The sequence below is a fragment of the Panthera pardus genome, unplaced genomic scaffold (genome assembly GCF_024362965.1).
Source record: "Panthera pardus isolate Hobbes unplaced genomic scaffold, ASM2436296v1 HiC_scaffold_17, whole genome shotgun sequence".
NCBI classification, from domain to species: Eukaryota; Metazoa; Chordata; class Mammalia; order Carnivora; family Felidae; genus Panthera; species Panthera pardus.
In genome coordinates, this window is record NW_026526732.1 from 23,915,154 (window position 1) to 23,935,444 (window position 20,291).

Consider the following 20,291-nt stretch of genomic DNA (forward strand, 5'->3'; position numbering starts at 1 on the left):
AGTGTACTTCAGAACACAGCAATAAAAACTACTCTACGCAGGGAAAAAGGGATTGAAAAGAAAAAGAAAAAGAAAACCAGAGTCTCAGTGAGTTATGAAAAAAAAAAAATGTTCTAATGTATGTGTAACTGGATTCTCCAAAGAGGGTGGGGAGGTGTGGTTAAAAAAAAAAAGGAGAAAGAAAAGAAAAGAAAGAAAAAGAATTGAGTGCTGAAGAAAAATATAAACAAATTAAAATTCTTTATCCAGCAAAAATATCTCAAAAATAGATATGAAATTAAAGTCTGTTTCACACAAGAGAAGCTGAAAGAATTTACCAGCAGCAAGCCTGTGTAAGAAATGATAAAGTTCTTCCACAGGAAAGAAAATGATACGAGATTTAAAAGTGGGATCTAACGAGAGGAGTAACAAGTGCTGAAAATGGTAATTATGTGCGAAAATATTTCAACATCTTATTTCATTTTATAAATTTCTTGTAAAAAATGACAGTTAAAGAAATTGAAATGTATGCTAGGGTTTATGACATATCTACAAGTAAAATGTATGGAAACAAAGGATAGGAGAAGGGAAAAGAAAAGTTCTTACTTGGAATCTGAGGCAGTATGTTATATGATAGTAGACTATGATAAGTTAACATAAACGCTAGAGCAACCACTAAAAAAATAAAACGAGGAGGAATATCTAAGAAGCCCATAGTTGAGGCACAAGGGAATCCAAAGTGCTTCCAAAGAGAAGCAGTAACTGAGGTTAAAAAACATCTAAAAACCAAAAAACCCTGACAAGCCACAGAAAAATAAACGATGAAGTGAACGAAAGCAGGAACTTCACAAGCATTGAAGCCTCTTTCATGTAATAACATGCTGCTCAAAAATAAGTTTTCACCTCGAACGTCAAACATAATTGTCATAAAAAAGGCGCTTTAAACCTGCATGGGTGCCAAAGCAAAACGATGACAGTAAAGGACGAATTACCTGACACCACCCCCCTGGGCCTTCAACCTTAGGGACAGACTGAGAATCTAACAATGAAATGATTTACTTCACTCAAAACTAGGAGGAACTATTACAATGATCATTTTAAAAAAATAAAATTCATGTTTGCAACACATTTCCAAAAACAAAGGTAAATAAATGGGGAATGTTAATGGATAAATCAGCTGTCCAACTTTGCTTTATTATTAACCTGTGATTGCGACAATCATGTAGCCTGAGTCAGCCTGTAATAAAAAATGATAAGTACTCTGACAACAGGACTACAGACTTCAATTAATCACAGAGATTCACAAATCAGTAAGTAAGGGGGAGATCTTTACTGGTCTAGTTAACTTTGTCTCACTGGCTTCAAAAGATCTAATTTCTGTGTGATTAACAACAGAAAAAAAATAATAGGCAACTGGTTATTAATCCTCAAACCCGTCTGATTTAACATATCAATTAAAAACTCCCGTATTATTTAGCCTTTATTTAAACTAAATTACAATTTTACACCGCATGTTCTGTTACAGCTCAGAACTGAAATGGCCATACCTGTTTACAACTTCCTGAACAACTGTTTTTAATTTTCCTATGATCATAAATGACTCTCCAAGAACATCTACGCTTTCATTAAGTCTGTTAATTGTACACTGTCACCCTCTAGAGGAAACTTTAAAAAACCGAACTTGAAACTATGTTTAGTTACTTAAGCTAATACCAAGGGAAGGACTCTTTATGGGGTTTAGCTTTATCTACAACACCAAATCTGACAGAATCAAAATATTTACCATAAAGAGTCCACATTTAGAGACTCAAATATTTTCTGGCTTCATTAAAGGAAAAAAAAAAAAAGAGAGAGAGAGAGAGACACACACACACACGTTGCTCAAAATTATGTTAATAACATCAAGCCTGTCTTCCATTTCTACCCTTCAGTTATTACAATCTCCCAGATTACACTGCATTGGCTTTTTGCCCCCCTTTCATTTTTCACCAATTAGGATAGTCCCTTTACCCTCACTCACTCTGCAACTGGTTTTCTAATTACCACCTACTATCAACGATTTTTCATACAACTATTTCTCAACTAGCATCTGCCATTCAGGTCCTGGTTCCATCACTTACTAACAGAAGAATCAGGATGATTGTAGGGTTCAAATCAGATATCCTGAAAGAAAGGATTGTTACAAATGCCAAGAGCTACATGAATGTTATTTGTCTGCTTCTTTATCCAGTGACAACTCGATGGCCATAGTTCCCTCTAGGGACCACAGGTTGCCTTACAATCCAAGTCAATTTAACAGACATTTTTGAGCCCTTTTTCTTTACTGTGTCAATATCTCTAGTGGCCTAGCACTAAGTGACACTGTAAATAGATAAAAAGCACCCAGAAGGGTGCTTAAGTTTAAAGCCTAGAAGACACAATAGGCCTCAAGTTTAAAGCCTGGAAGAGACAAAAGAAAATGAAAAGCAGTTAAGGTAAAGCCATACAAAGCACAATGAGGACAAAGAAAAGAAGCACCTTAGGAAGTTTAGGAGAAGGCCTCCCAGAAAAAGTGACATTCAAGTAGTACGTAAGGATAAAGTAGAGTAAGGGTGGTGAAGGAGTAAAGAGTTGTCAGGACAGAGCGAACAAAATGTTGGAAGACTTGAAGAGACAAATGAGAAAGGTTCGGGAAACAATGAAATTCAGCTTGATTAGAACTGCTAAAGACGATTTCAGAGTTCAAATAATTAAGGGCACTTACATATGGAGCTACTATAGGTGGCTTTTATTTAAAAAAAAAAAATTTTTTTTAACGTTTATTTATTTTTGAGACAGAGAGACAGAGCATGAATGGGGGAGGGGCAGAGAGAGAGGGAGACACAGAATTGGAAGCAGGCTCCATGCTCTGAGCCATCAGCCCAGAGCCTGACGCGGGGCTCGAACTCACGGACCACGAGATCGTGACCTGAGCTGAAGTCAGATGCTTAACCAACTGAGCCACCCAGGCTCCCCTATAGGGGGCTTTTAAAAAACAACTTGGTTTTAATAAAGCTTTTGCTTTGAAATTTTTTATGGTATGGAATATGTTCACTTACAGAACAGAAAACAAACAACAAAAAATTCAAAAGAAACACTATCTATGAAACTAAAAGCCACAATCTTTTTCTTCAAGTATATACACATTAAACAGTTCAAATTATGTATGTGTGTGTGTGTATACACACAATTTTATATCCTGCATTTTCATACAAACTTCCTCCCATGTTACAAAAGATGCTTTGTAATTCTTAAATGATTACATTACTTTCCACCCAGTAGATATGCCATAACTTAATTAACCATCTCCACAGTGATCTGTATTTTGGTTATTTCGCATTTTCCACAAATGTGTAAATAATCATCCAGAGAACTCCACATAAAGCCCTCAATATATTTGTGATTATTTCCCAAGCACAAGCTTTCCAAAACTAGAATTACTGAATTACAGATATTTTTGTGATTCAATCCATTTTGCCAAAATGTTTTCCAAAACTTTTGTACCAATTCACACTGCCTTGTCAATGGAGATTTCACTGTATATTCATCTGCACTGTTAAAATTTTACAGCCAAAAAAAGTAAGTGATTTTTTGTTTTAAAAATTTTTTAAGTTTATTTATTTTGAGAGAGAGAGAGAGAGAGAGGGAGAGAGAGGGGGAGCTTGAGTAGGGCAGGGGCAGAGACGGGGGTTGGGGGAGAGAGAATCTCAAGCAGGCTCCGCACCATCAGACTCAGGGCTTAAACACACGATCCAGGAGATCGTGACCCGAGCCGAAATCAAGAGTCAGACACTTAACCTACTGAGTTAGTCTCAAAACGTAAGTGATTTTAATTTACATTACTAGTTATGCTGAATTTTATTGATTACCATTCCTTCCTTCAGCAGTTGTATATACATGTTCTTTGTCCATTTCTCTATGGGTATCTTAGGTTTTATAAAATGATTTTATATGAGTGTTTTATATATCACGGATATTGGCCCTTTGTCTCATCTACTGGAAATATTTTTCCTATGCAACGTTTTTAAAATTGTAGTGTGTGTCATACAGAATTTTTGAGTGTTTACAGTTAACTCTATCATTTATTTATTTATTTATTTATTTAAACTAAGCATTTAAAACAGACTACCTGTTCTAATCTAGTGGCTCAAGGGATGACCTGTTTGAAGTAGAAACTTGGAACCTCTGTCAGTAGTTTAGGTGTAAGATAAGGGTATGGCATATACCAAAAGAAAATGAGGAGATAAGTAAAATTTTTAAAATTTAACGACTGATTGATTGTGAAAGATATGAGGGAAGGGAAAAAAGGTTAAGCTTGTAATTTCTAGTTAATAAATTTGCAAATCTGACAGAAATGGAAGATATTTTAGAAAACTTTAATATATCAACACAGGTTCAAGCCAAAAATGTGTATTTTTAAAGTTTACTTATTTATTTTGGGAGAGAGAGAGTGCGAGTGAGGGAGGGATGGAGAGAGAGAGGGAGAGAGAATCCCAAGCAGGCTCCTCACTGTAAGTGCAGAGCCCGATGTGGGGCCTGAACTCACGAACCATGAGATCATGACTTCAGTCCAAGTTGGATGCTTAACTGACTGACCCACCCAGGTACCCCCAAGCCAAAAATATTTTAAATGGAAGAAATTGGTAAATATATAAAATAATTTCCCCCGAAAGAACAAAGTTTTGCTCTACAAGGACTTCTTTAATCAAAAGAGAGAGACAGACCTACTGTGTTTTAGTCCAAGTCAGATAGGAGAACCTTTTCAACAAATATTTAGGAAACCAGCATGACACTGTTACTAAAATCTGACAACGATAACACTCAAAAAAAAAAAAAAAAAAAAAAAAAGAGCTAAATCAATATTATTTAGGAACTCTTCTTGGGGGAGAAAAACAGAAAAAACAGACTAGGACACTAAGAAAAATACACAATAAAGCATACAGATTTGATACCAACAGCATATAAAAAAGGAAAAACTGAAAAACTGGCTATTAGCAAAATTTAAAACTTTGTGACTCCGTTATGAAGACAAAAGAGAAGCTACAGACTGGGAAAAATATTTGCAAAACACATATCTAAGAACTTACAGTAACTACAATATATAAAGAACTCTCAAAACTAAAGATAAGGGGGGGGAGGGGCAAAAACACATTTTGTTGAAAGGTGATATACAGATAGTAAATAAGCACAAGATGTTAATTTCAGTAGCATGGGGAAATAAAAATTAAAGCCATGACGTTAACATAACTACCAGAATGACTAAAATAAAAATAGTGACACAGGAAGCCTGGGTGGCTCAGCTGGTTGAGCATCTGACTCTTGATCTCATCAGACGCTCTGTGCTGAGCATGGAAGTCTGAGATTCTCTCTCTCTCCCTCTGCCTCTTTCCCCTGCTCACACACACACTCTCTGTAAAAATTAAAAAAAATAAAATAAAAAAAGAGTGACATACCAAATGCCAGCAATAACATAGAGAAACTGGGTCACTCGCCACTCACGTTGCTGACTGGAATGTACAATGGTACAGCCAATCTGGAAAAGTTTTGCTAGTTTCTTATAAAACTAAATACCAAGAAGGGGTAGGGAGCTCTGTGGGATCTCTTTCATAACACATCTCTTTCATGAGGGCTCCATCCTTATGACCTACTCGTCCCCCAAACACCTCATCTACTAATACCATTACTTTTGGGGGGTTAGGATTTCAACATGAATTGGGGAGGAGGGAGGCAAACATTCAGATCATAGCACAACCCAAATGTCCTTCAATGGCTGAACTGTTACACTCTGGTACATTCATACCATGGAATATTACTGAGCATTAAAAAGAAACAAAATATTGATACATGTAACAACTTAGACGAGCTTCCGGGCAATTATTACTTGCTGAGTGAAAAAAAGTCAAGTCTAAAAGGGTATATAATGTATGATTGCATTTATATATTTTTTAAATGATAAAATTTTAGAAATGAAGAATAGGTTAGTGGTTGCTAGGATACAAGGATAGGGTAAGGTTGACAAGAGACAGATGTGGATTTAGAAAAGTAACATGAGGGATCCTTCGTAGGGAACTGTTTTCCTGACTATGGTGATACAGGAACCTGTATCTGATAAACTGCTTGGAACTAAATACACACACACACACACACACACACACACACACACACAGGAATATACATAAAACTGGGGAAGTCTGAATAAGATTGGTGGATTTTCTCAATGTCAATATTCTGGTCATAGTATTACCGTTTTTTGTTTTTTGTTTTTTTTTTGCAAGACATTACCACTGGAAGACATGGAGTAAAGGGTACAGGATCTTTCTGTATTATTTTTGGGACATGCATGCAGATCTACAATTATCTAAAAAAAAAAGAAAAAAGAAAAAAAAAAGGTTAATTAAAAAAAAAACTAATGGGATTCTTTTCAGGAATGGAAGGATGTTTTAAATGAGAACATTTACTATTTTGTTGTAACTTACTAAATTAACAAGTTCAAAGAAGTAAGCACAAGCACATTAGCACTTGCACAAATAGTAAAACAAAGGTAATTTGATACATAGCATTCAATATACATTCCTGATTTAAAAAGAAAACATAAGACCAAACAACATAAAAATATAGAAATATTAAGTCATAATTTAAAAAATGATAAAACACTAGGGTATTCACATTAAGCCCATAGATAAATCGTTTCTGGAAATCATATAATACCAAAATGGAGGAGGCACAATAACTATACCTTATGCTAGATACTACACCTATGACTTCATCTAAAACTCATTATAAACATAGTAAGGTAAGGGGCGCCCAGTGGCTCAGCTGATTAGGCATCTGACTTCAGCTCAGGTCATGATCTTGCAGTTCATGAATTCAAATCCTGAATCGGGCTCTGTGTTGTCAGCTCAGAGCCTGGAACCTGCTTCAGATTCTGTGTTTTCCTCTCTCTCTGACCCTCCCTCACTCTTTCTCTCTCTTGTGTGTGCTCTATCTCTCTCTTAACAAAGGAATAAACATTAAAACATTTTTTAAACATAGTAAGGTAAATTATAAAACAGAGCATTGGAATTCTTTCCATTACATTTCCTTATTGTAGCTAGAGCATGTCAAAAAGCTATAAATTACTCTCTAGTCACTAAAGAGTTCATTTGTTCAATCAACACACAAAATTTACACATATCCACCATGTCTTAGGTACTATATTAGGAGTCAGAGAGTCCAAGATTATCAAGTAAGACATACTTCTTGCTCTCATAGAGCTTATGCTCTAGCGAAATGTTAGTAACATTTAGAGAGATGGCATTCATTAAATATTTATGAATGTCAGTTATGTGCCAGGTGGTGAGAGAAAACAAGATACTTATTCCCTGTCCTTCAGGAGAATCTAGAAGATTAAAAGGTAAAAAGGTGTTTATAACACTATGTAATTAAGATGAGGGGCACACTGGAACAATTTCTAGGCTATCCTTTGGAGGTAATGAAAAACAGCCTATAGAATGTAGAATTTGTACTGAATCAGTACTAGTAAGTTAGCCAGGTGAAGAGGAAGTCAGGGGGATGCCAGGCAAAGCCTCACAAGTAAAAGACAACAGGGAGCTTTACTGGTCAGCAAGTACTTCAGCATAATAATCTTCATTTTTTTTTCCTCACCAAAAATTCTTTGCTCTAGGAAATTTAGAAAATTGTTTGCACGAAGATTATAGAAATGTATCCCTTCACACACTTTTAAGTTGACATCTATCACTTTTCATCAGATATTTAAGCAAGTATAAAAGATGTAACTTCTGTACATCAAATTCAGACATCTAAAATTATATCATTCTTTCAGCTGTTAAGTATCATTAACAACTTGGTATCATAATCTCTTTTAAAATGGAAAAAGCTCTTTCTTCAAGAGTCAGAAATGATACATTTTGTTATTTCTTTTAACCTACATTTCCATTTACTTATCCTACTGAATTTTATTATAAAAGAATATATTTGTATGCTCAAAAGTCCTAACCTGATTAGCATACTTCTCTGCAAAAAAAAAAAAAAAAAAAAGTCTCAAAATTGGGGGCATCTGGGTGGTTCCGTCTGTTAAGCATCTCTTGATTTCAGCTCAGGTCACAGTTCATGGAATTGAGCCCCACATCCAGCTAAGGGCTGTCAGTGCTGAGCCTGCTTGGGATTCTTTCTCCCCTCTGCCCCTCCCCTGCTCTCTCTCTCTCTCTCCCAAAATAAACATTTAAAACAATTTTAAAAATGTATAAAAACGGAAATTTAAATTTATCAAAACTTCCTGTGAAATAAGGTGCTAAGCATTAAAGTTTTTCCTCTGGATTTGAGGTTTCTGTGATTATTGTAATGAATAATTGATCAAAACAACATCAATATGTTATACATTTCAATAATAATTAAAAAGAAAAAGTAAAATTTACTGTTAATGTGTCTTACAATGAGCTAAACTGTGTATCTAGGAATCAGTATGATTTACTGTCATAATGAACCAGAGTAATGTATTGGTTCTATTCCCACTTTTACGAATTTAACATAGGAGAAAGTTCAGAGAAACTTTCTCTTTCAGAGAAAGTTCATTCACATAAAGCAGTAGATGAGAATGGAAGTTTTGTCACAGCAGAATCACAGAATTCTTTTCATTCCTTCTGGGTTACAGGCTAAAAAGCATAAAATCATCTATCGTCAAATACTATTTTTAATAATCTCTCTTAGCTGATACTTCATATAGGTCAGCCTCAAAATTTGTTTTAAAACGAGAAAAGGACTTGTCACCCCATCATTAGAGTTATTCATTTTCTCAATTCTGTGAAGCATACCAAAAAATCTTACGAGGATTCATCACGTCCTTTCATTCAGAGGCTTGTTTATTCTAAGACACTGAAACAAGATTGGGAAAACTGAAATGCTGTTCATTTCAACATGCTCTGGCAGAGAAAACAAAAACGTCAGAAAAACTCAAAACCAATTCAAATGTTTTTATGTTATTACTTGCTTTAAATGTATTTCTGAAAAAACAAAATACCTCAGAGCCGAAAATTAGGCTCATTTAGTTGGAGCATGTCTATCGTGTAACATAAATGGCAAAACCTGCTGCTAATGCCAAACCAGCCTGCCAATGGTGGCTTACTTTTCAGAAAAATACGATTTAATTTTCCAATCAAATAGATGTTAACCCATGTCCCCATTCACCGCATCTCATCTGACTTCCAATTCCAAAATTTCAGTCAGCCACAAATCCTTATGTCACTTGGATGAAACAAGGCACTACCCTTCCCAGCATCTCTCCTTTGCTTTTTGGGGTTTGCTCTTCTATCAGGAATGATATTCTTTCATAATGAATAGAAAATGAAAAGGTGAGGTCATTTCAGGAAGTCTTACATTCTGGGAATTCGGAACACTGCAACTCAGGCCAGGTTTTAATGCGAGGCTTTGCCCTTAAACAGATATATTTATAAACATACGAGACCTCTGAAAGACAGACTTTTCCACTGTGGTCCTTGCATGTCTTTGTCCTCACAGCTAAACCTTTTCACACTCTCTCACACATGACTCTGATCCCAAAATGTCCCTCACCACCCCTCTGGATTAAATCCCAAATGATCAAACAATGGCTACTAATATCTAAGGACAATCCTTTCTCTTCCCCCTCATAAAATGTTCTGCACTCATTCCCCAAATTAGAATGTTGCTTTTGACATCTTTTCTCATGCCCAGCGTTTTCAAATAAAGGCTTATTCTTTGCTCTGATTTTCTTCCATATAAAAAAGGGAAGGGCAGGAAGCTCTCCTTAATACCTTAATTAACAGAAACTCCACTATACCAGTAATTTGAATTGTCCCTTTTTTCCAGACACCCTGGAAGGTTTTCCACCTTCTCCCCCAGGGCAACACACCATAAAAATACTCACGAGGCATGGGAGTATGCCTTTCTTCTTTAAAGTAGGAGAAGGGCAATTGTGAACAGGATGTGGGAAAAGAGAAGCAGCATACTACTTTGCTATCCTGATCAAAGGAGCTTTGTTAGAAAAGAAACACAGAAGTTGAGAACTGGGGATATGATTCCTGTAGAATTATTTGCACCCCAAGGTTTGAAGAACACTGGTTTGGTATGTGTAAAGCACAAATCACAAGTAAAGAGGTCACCACGAGCAGTCTTCTGTTACACAACAGAATCAGACTCACATGTACAGCAGCTACAGGAATGATCAGAACACAAATACAAATATTTATAAACCTTTTAAAGAAATAAGTGTTTAAAAATATAGTAACAAAAGACTATCAGAAACGGCTAGGCCAATTTAAAAACAACAAAAAGAGAACACCCAGAAATAAAAAATGAAAACAGAAATTCAACAAATGGGTTATACAATAGGATATATGGAGGTGAACACAGACTTGCAGAAATTATACACAATGTAGCACAGAGACACAAAGGGATGAAAACATTAAGAGACAAAGGAGAAAAGTGAAGCACGTGTCTCATCAAAATTTCAGTAGAGAACAGAGAAGTAATACTTGAACAGATAATAGAGAATTTTCCAGAATTTATTGAAGACACCCATCTGCAAATCCAGTATGCCAAAGTCCCAAACAAGGTAGATGAAAAGAAATCAAGTCCTGGAAAATTAGAATATAAATCAGGAGAGTGATAAATTGGCTATATTTTAAAATTAAGAACTTTTGAACATCAAAGGACTTCACAGAGTACAAAAAATCAAACTATGAACTTGGAGAAGACATCTGCCACGCACATATAACAAATGATTAGTATATTATTAAGAAAAGATAAACACTGAAATTAAAAAAAATAGAAGCAATAAATAGGTATTTCAAAAGGGAATCACAAATGGTAATTAACATATGAAAAGACGTTCAACCTCATTAAGACTCAGTGAATTGCAAATTCAGCTTGAATTTCATGCTCACCAGATTGGACAAAATTTAAAAGTCTAATAACTTCAAGTATGGTGGGTACCTCAGTGTTCATTTTATTATTCCTTAAACCATACACACGTTATATGTATTCTTTAATATGCATGTTTCATAACAAAAATATTCTTTAGCTACCACTTTGATTTAGCAATGCAAATGTTTGTTCATGGCCCTGTTGAGAGCAGTTTTGGTGAAATAAAAGGCATGAAAAGCAGACTGCAATGAACTGAAAAGGCTCTGGGAGAAAGGGAGGTAAAGACAATACCCACGACTATTTCAAGCTTACCTTTGAAGTTAGGCAGACAGGACTATAACTTTACAAGAATATCTAGTGGCAGCTTTTTTTTCTTTTTAAATTAAAAAAAAAAAAAAAACTGGGGCAAGTTTAGAAAGAAATAGCAAAAGGGGGAAGATGACGACACAGAACATAAAAGTCCCTAGGTATTCATTCACAAAGGTATGTAATACAGAACTCATGAACGGGAATTTGTTTTAGACAGGAACAAGGGTTCCTTCATTGTTCCTTCAAGGGTTCCTTGAATTGTTCCTTCAAGGGTTACTTCATTGTTATTAGAAATTACCTCTTTGACCTTATCGCATCATTTTTCTCCTTGCTATAGCCACTCCAGTTACAATGGGCTCCTTGATCCTCCTTCAAACAAGCCCCTGCCTCATGACCTTTGCATATATTATTCCCTCTATATTTTCCAGATGATGCAAAGCCTGTCTTTCTCTTCGTTCAAGTCTTTGCTTGATGTGAACTCAGTGACACATTCCATAACTACCTTGAAAGTGAAATCCCCTCCTTGCTCCCTACCACCCTACTCCTAGTACTCCCTTCTCTTTTCCTTGCTTTGTCTGTATTCAAAACCTTCTACTAGTCCATATAATATGCTCATGTTATTGTTTAATATCCTCTCTTCCTTACTTGTATATATGCTGCATGAATGCAAGAACTGCAACCACAGTGCCTAGTAATGCCTGATACAGGAAGAAGTTCAATAAGTACAAGGTGATTAAATGATTAATAGTCCTTCCTTACTTGTGGAACCTGAAAAACAAATATAATGGAAATAACACTGTATGATTTGAATAAAGTGGGAGAGAGCCTAGAGAATAATCAACTTACTGCCTACAGAAGAGGTGACATTTGGGTTAGATCTTGTATCATGAGGAGTTTGCCAAGCGGAAAAAAAACAGGTAGACATTCCAAGAAACTGAAGAACGTAGAGGTGTGAAAGGGCCTTGAATACTTGAGAAATAGGGGTACTGGAGTTTGACAGGGATGAAAGTAGACCAGATTTTAGTGAACGTTTCAATGTTCACAACAGAGGACACATTATATTGAGCTTTTCAATGCTATAAGTCCTTCACAGAAGATTACAATTGCTTGGTAACATGTTTTATTTGCCATCAAGTTTAAAGTTTACATAAAAAAAACTACTAGACATACTACGAAGCAAAAAATTTGAACAACCTAATTTGTTCTCTATCAACTGTAGATTATAGGTCTCATAATCAACCAAAGTGATAGTATTGCTACCAAATGTCTTGGCCCCAGGTATTTTTCAAAGACAAAAAATTCCCACTGGTGGGAAAATGGTCAAATTCAAGTGCTAGTTTCCTAGCAACTCATCTCCATTTCATCATTTATGAGTTTCTGAATGGGCTTTCATGTTGTCATAATTAACCTGCACTTATTACTATGTTTTCAATTAGTCTACCTTCTTCCTTTTGTCCGCATCACTACCGTCTTCGGGACACTCACCTTTGTTTTAGCCCCAACACAATTACTTAACTGTCGAGGTGATTCTGGAGACAGGAGACTTGCTGAGTATACACAGAAAACCTTAAGACAGTGTGTCACTGAGCTCATGAGCCCATGCAGCCAGTTTGGCAATATTTAAGCCCAAGACTGGAGAGGCGACGAAAACCAGGGGTGCTTTTAAGTTTTGTCTCTCTGGGCCTGCGAGGGGGAAAGAGGGGGGAAGGTGGGGAAATCCCAGAGAAGGGCGGGGCCGCACTGTGTTCCCAGGGCAGGCCAGAGGTCAAAGCTCAGGTCTAAAGCTGAAGGGGCGGGGCCTGCCTTAATAACCAAGGGGTGGTGTGTGGGCCCCGGAGGGTAAGGAGAGGCACGGCGACTCGGAAAGACTCACAGTAATAAGCGACCACAGGGTCCCGCTTGTCATGCTCCTGAGCCGTCCTCAGATGATGCTGTATGCTCTTAAACTGGGGGGGGAGTGGGGGCAGCTGAGCAAGCGCGGCCATCTCTATTCCAGGAATCACCACTTCCTACTCGCGCGCTACCGACACTTCCGCTTCCGTCCGGCAGGTCGCGCGCACGAACGCGCAAAAATCCCGCCCACTTTCCGTTGCTCAGCGACAGCAAGTCAACTACGGGCTCCCAGCAGGGACATCCTCAGTGTACCCGGCTCCGGCGGGGGGGGGGGGGGGGGGTGTTAGATACCAGTGTAGGCTAAGCGGCACCAGCGCTCTCTGCTGGCTGCGGATGGGAGGGAAAAGAGTTTTTGTTTTCTTTTACTTTCTCGCGTCCCCCTGGCCTTTTTTTTCTTTCCTTTTTTTTTTCTTTTTCTTTTTTTCTTTTCTCTTTAGCGAGACGGAAAGTAGAAAGGGGAAAACAGGAAGAGAATAAAGTTTGTTGATTGGGAGAAAGGGTAAAGTGAATTGTCGTTGACATCATTCAGGAATTATCACTTCCAGTTCCTCAGATTATTTTAATAGCGTCCGTAGAAACCTTTCTGATTGTAGAAACAGTAAATTCAATTATTGCCTGAGATGAGAGATGATGTGTTTAAAATTTTATATTGAATTCTTTTATATTGATACAGTGGATAAAATACCCAGACTTTTTTCCAACTTAAGCACTTAAGCACATAAGCTTAAAGAAAATTGAATTTTCCATCTGAACTGGGTCGGTATCCACTAGCGAATGAATAATCTGGAGGTCATTTATTTCTGGATAATGATGAACAATTTGTCAAGTATTTTAACTCATACCATTGTAGACATCAACTTTTCCTTCTACAACCAATGACTTCAATTCTTTTTCTCTCTTCTCATTCTGTCATCTTCTGGGACTTTACACTTCATTTGCCTCCTCCAGTAACCTTTATCTTTATTGCTTTATTTCCTCAGTTCCCAGTTTTGAAGGTTCATCTTAAAACTAGTTTTCATTGAAATCATACTATCTCCAAAGAAAAAGATCTCAAGCTCTGAAATTTGCCCTGCATGCTGTTTGCTAATCACCAAATCATCCTCCCCTCTCCCTCAATCCCTGCAGAAACTGCCCTGTGTCCTGTGTCCGTATTTTTATCCCTACTTCCCCTCGTTTGTCCCTCTCTGTTGGCAGAGTACATTGCTCTAGGTCTGTTTTTACCTGACAGAAACTGAGTTATGTATTCTCCCCAATCTCAGTAACACATTCACTATCACTTGAGAATGTAGGTGCTACAGACTGAATATGTTAAAATTCATTTGTTGAAACCTAATACCCAGTGTGATGGTATTAGGAGATGGAGTCCTTGAGAGGTGATTAGGTGATGAAGGCAGAGCTTTTATAAATGGGATTAATGCCTTCATAAAAGAGACCCCAGAGAGCTAGCTGGCCCTTCCCACTGTGTGAGGATACAGTAAGAGGGCAAGAGTCTGCAACCTAGAAGAGCGGTCTCACCAAAACCTGACCATGCTGGAACCCGGATCTTAGACATCCAGCCTTCAGAACTGTGAGAAATAAATTTCTATTGTTTGTAAACCACACAGTCTGTGGTATTTTGAATGGACAAAGAGAGTATGGTTTCTCTCTCCTCTTATTCTCACTATTCTAACTTCCAGTCATAAGTTGCTGGATTGGTAGAAACTAAAGCAGAGTGGGATAACCATAAATGTCATCATTCTGTCCTTATGACTTCTCATTTATTATTTTCCTATTCTTCATTCTCAACTGTGCTTATCCTTAAAGTTCACCTAAGAAGTTTGTTCTGTTTTTGTTGTTGTTTTGTTTTGTTTGTTTTAAAGACTTATATCTAGATATCACCCCCAGACAGTCAGATGTAATTGCTCTTGGTTGGAGCCTAAATATCAGTATTTTTAAAAGGTCTTGGGGAATTTTAATGACACATCTAGAGGTGAGGACTAGTGCCATAACGAATCTTCAACACATAGCTGATGTTTCAAGTCTTCTCCGCTGTCTTTAAGCTAGACCCTCTGCCCTGATTGCCTTGATGGGACACTAAAGTTCCTGCTGTTGAGATTAAGGTCACCAGATAGGAATTGTTTGACCTCACCTTTGCCACGACAAAGTAATAACAACTAGCTAACACTGGCTGAGCATCTATCATGAATCATGTATGTTTCTAGGGATTTAACGTCAACTCATTTCATCTTTACAACAACCCTATGAATAAGGTATTATTGTTTTCACTATCTTACAGAAGAGAAAAAATGAGACACTTAGAAGTTATGTAACTTGCACCAGATGACAGCCAGTAAATATGAATGTTTGTTATTAAAAATCCATGTGCTTTGGTTTCAGAGCCTGTAAATCTAGTCACTACTACTTGACTTTAATATCTCTAGACCAGTATGTTATTGTATTTTATGTTTTTCCTATTGAATGATCCTGTGTCTGAAAATCATGTGTTCCTATTCCTAATGAAGTCTATACCTTCCTGTTATTCTCCTTTTTATTATTAATATCAATATTTAATGTTAATATTTTAAATATTTATTACTTTTAATATATTTAATATTAATATTTTAATATTTAAGTTTTAAATATTTATTTAGTTTTGAGAGACAGAGACAGACAGCGTCAGCAGGGGAGGGGCAGACAGAGAAGGAGACAGAACCCGAACCAGGCTCCAGGCTCTGAGCTTTCAGCACAGAGCCCAACTGGGGCTCGGGCCCACCAACCGTGAGATCATGACCTGAGCCGAAGTCAGACGCTTAAGTGACTGAGCCACCCAGCACCCCTTCCTGTTATTCTCCTGATCTCTCCTTTCAGGACTGGAGGTTGCTCAGGTCTCTTTCTCATTGGCATATGTTCTAGGAAGAAAGGTAATGTAAGCAAGTAAATGAAGTGGTTAAAATTGGATTTTACTCCATCTGCCAACACATGCTCTCTTCTTTTTAAGTAATGAACTCCCATTAGGAGAGGATAATTGATATGAGGGAGAAAAGTAACAGAGACTGTTAGCTTAACAGCACATTGGAATTATGCTGTGAAACAATATTAAATCTTAACATGAGGTTGTTTTTTCTTGTTGATGTTTTATAATGAAGTAGTTACTATGAAGACAGACCCAAACTCTCCTCCGTCCAGCTCTGAACAGTTGCTCAAGGATCTTACATCACCCTCCAGATTGGGGTTTGAATCTACGCAAGGTAGAGGAGGGCATGGATGGAATTCACCAGCGAAGCTGCCTGGGCCTAGCATTTTCTTTGTGGGAAGACTTTTGATTTTTAATGTAATTTCTTTAATAAGTATAAAGATATTCATGTTTTCTGCTTAATTAAGTTTTTAATAATATATGCTTTTCAAGGAATTTGTTCATTTTATATAAGTAGCAAACTTATTGGCATAACATTGTTCATGGTGTTTCCTTAAAATCATTTAAATATTCTGTTGTGATGCCCCTTTTTTTATTTATGATCTGAGTAATTTTCATTTTCTCTTTTATTATCTCAATCTGTCTATGGAGGAATGTATCAGTTTTACTAATCTTTTCAAGAACCACTTTTTGTTCCACTGATTTTTTTCTATTGTCTTTCAGTTTTCTATTTCAAAGTTTTGTGCTTTTTAAAAAAATTTCCCTCCTATTTAATTTATATTTAAACTGTTCTTTTTATAATTTCTTAAGGTGAGAGGCTTAAATCACTTTATAACTCAATTTTTTTTTTCCTAACAGAACATTTAGAACTTTTAATGTTCTGTTAACTAGTCTTCTAGCTGTTTTCCATAATTTTTCAGAAATAGTGTTTTTATTAGCATTTGTTTATAATAGTTTTCAATTTTCCACATAATTTCATCTTTAATCTATGGGTTAATAAAATTGTACTGTTAGTTTCTCAAATACTTGGGCATATTAATTCCTAGTTTAATTCCACTGTGATCAGCTTATATACTCTGTGATTTAATTCCTTCAGACTTTCTCATGGCCCAGCAAATAGTCTCCCTTGGTGAATGTTCCATATATGCATGAAAAAAATATATATATAATCTGCTGTGGTTAGGTGAAGTGATTTCTAAATATCAATTAGTTCAAGTCATCTACTAGTAACGTTTAAGACTCCCATATCCTTTCTGATGTTCTTTCTATCTTCTTGATTAGTGAGAGATGGGTGTTGAAATCTTTAATTATAATTGCATTTATTTCTTTTTTGAATTTTATCAAGTTTTGCTTCGTGTAGTTTGCTACTCTGTAACTGGTGACATTACAGAATTGTTATGATTCCTGATGATATTACACTTTAATCATTATTAAATGTCTCTTTTATCCCTGTCATTATCCCTTGCCCTGAAATCTACTTGAGTTTTCTTATATTATAGCCACTTTAGCTCTCTAACGCTTTTGCATGATATATCTTTTTCCATTTTTTAAAATCTATTTGTAAAAATATTTGAATGGCCTAAGTACTAAATCTTTAAGTATTCAAAAATATTTAAAGTGGGGTTCTTGTTAATTGTTTGGTCTGGCTTTTAAAAGAGTGCATTCGTTTAATCTTTGTTCTTGTTTAGGGTGGTAAAAGCTTTTATACGTATTGCTACTATCGATATTTTTAGGTTTAGGTCAACTGTCTTATCTTGCTTTCAATTTGTCCCATGATTTTTTGTTTCCCTTTTCTCTTTCTGCCACCTTCTGGACTAATTGCTGTTTTATGATTCCATTTAATATACTTTGTTGGCTTTTCAGCCCAAATTTTCTTGTTTTGTTTTATCAGCTTATATGTCATAGTATATATCTAAAGATATATTACCACAATATACTTTAACTGATAATATACAACTTTATATATTGTAAGGACCTGATAATAGTATACTATCACACACAGATTTATCTATTTTATTACTGTTTTCTAGTACCATTTTATATTTGTATTTTATATGTTTTATATGTTTGTTTTCTAATTTATTACTGTACTTTCTTACTTTATCCTTATTAAACTATTTTAACATTTTTCAAAAAAAGTTTATTTGTTTATTTTGAGAGAGAGAGAGGGCAGAGAGAGAAGGAGAGACAGAGAATCCCAAGCAAGCTCCACACTGTCAGGGTGGAGCCCAACACAGGGCTCGAACTCATTAACTGTAAGATCATGACTTGAACTGAAATCAAGAGTCAGAGGCTTAACCAACTGAGCCAACCAGGTGCCCTGAATTATTTTTGTACTTTTTAGTTTTATTTTGGAGTTCTTATTTTTACTTTTTAAATTGCATTTATTATTTCTTTTTAATAAGAAATATATTTTCAGCTGTCAATTTTCTGTGTACTACAGATTTGGTCCCATCTCATGGCTTTTAATATGTAGCATTTGACTGTTCATTTATAAATACAGAAAAAAAATTCATTTTAAATTACCTTACTTGATCCAAGAGCTTTTTATGAAATAATTTTAAATGTATTTTCAAATGGTTAAGTATTTGTTTAGCTTTTACATTCTTACTAATTTTTTACTACATTTGCATTTTGGTTAGAAAGTATATTTTTTATAAATATTTTATATTTACTTTATAAATGCCATATTTATATATATCATTTATTATTCAGGAGTATATAGCTGTATGCTAAAATCCTGATATAATTACCAATGAAATGAAATCATAAAAAAAGTAGAATAGTAAGGAATTAAAGATTGTCCAAATCAACTTTCTCACTGGATCTGTATCTTTAAACATAATAACAGGTACTGTTTGCTGAAAGGAAGCAGAGGTAAGCAAGGTTTTTATGGTGGCTTAGAAATGCCATCTCACAGGAGCTGTGAGATCATGACCTGAGCTGAAGTCAGACCCTTAACTGACTGAGCCACCCAGGTGCCCTGCAGTGATTTGAAACAAAGATAGTGAATACATAAATACTTCTTCCCTTCAGGGTGGGCTATTTCCACAGCCCCACTCTTTTGGGATGTCACCGACCACTCACTAAACATTTCATAAAGATAGTAATCTTGGTTATCTTTGTATGTGAACTCTTTTTTTTTTCTAAGCTTATTTTTTATTTTTGAGAGAGAGAGAGAAAGTGCAAGTTGGACAGGGGCAGAGAGAGAGGGAAAGAGAGAGAATCCCAAGCAGGCTCCACACTGTCAGCGTGGAGTCTGAGGCGGGGCTGGAACCCATGAACCATGAGATCATGACCTGAGCGGAAGTTGGGCGCTTAACCGAGCCACCTGGGTGCCCCAATCTTTGTATATGAACTCTTAATGCAGTACATGCTAACTGACAGATACTTAGCAGCTCTTTGTTGAATGCAAGTGAGTTGGCTTTTCTCCTGTGCTTTTTATGTGGAGGAAGCCTCAATTATTTAAAATCCTTAAGTCGAGAAATTCATGATATTAAGCATAGGCTGAATAATAGTTAAGAAAAATTGAAAACCTCAGTATTTGACTGACTATAGTTTCTTTACTAATGAGGCATCAGTACAAGGCAGTCATACATAAAGATTATAAATGAGGAGCTCCTGGGTGGCTCAGTTGGTTAAGTGTCTGACTCTTGATTTCAGCTCAGCTCATGATCTCACTGTTCTTGAGATCAAGCCCTATATCGGGCTCTGCGCTGACAGCAAGAGCTGCTTGGTATTCTCTCTCTCCTCTCTCTTACCTCCTCCCCCACTTGCGGTCTCTCTCTGTCCCTGTCTCAAAATAAACTTTAAAAAAAAGATTTCAAATGATATCAAATAGATATGATTATTGGTAAAGATAAAAAGAATACACTGAACTAATATAAATTTCTTTGAAATAATTTTATAACTCTTTAGGAAGTCTAACTTAATATAAATATACTTTTCCATTTCAATAATCTTGACCATAAAAGCTATCATTATTAGGATATCCGTGAGCACAGAGTTTTTTGTTTTTTGTTGTTTTGTTTTTCCTTCAATAAGAAACAAGAAAACCAGAACACCTGAGTGACTCAGTCAACTGAGTGTCTAACTTTGGCTCAGGTCATGGTCTCACAGTTCTTGAGTTCAAGTCCCACATAGGGCTTTCTGCTGTCAGGACAGAGCCCACTTCTGATCTTCTGTTTCCCTGTCTCTCTGTACCTCCCCGCCCCCCGCCCCCACTCAAAAATAAAGAAACATTAAAAAAAAAAAAAAGAAACAAGGAAACCATTCACAATATTTGCCATAGCATTTTTAA

At 36.1% G+C, this 20,291-nt stretch overlaps 1 protein-coding gene across 1 annotated transcript in view; it reads right to left on the reverse strand.

Moving 5' to 3' along the window:
• The window catches only part of VTA1 (vesicle trafficking 1), a 65,727-nt gene extending 52,494 nt beyond the window's left edge, over positions 1-13,233 (reverse strand). The window contains exon 1 of the mRNA XM_019425115.2: positions 13,079-13,233. Coding sequence (XP_019280660.1) covers positions 13,079-13,190 — 112 coding nt within the window. The 5' untranslated portion in view covers positions 13,191-13,233. The remainder of the gene's footprint in view (positions 1-13,078) is intronic.
• Positions 13,234-20,291: the final 7,058 nt, after the last annotated feature.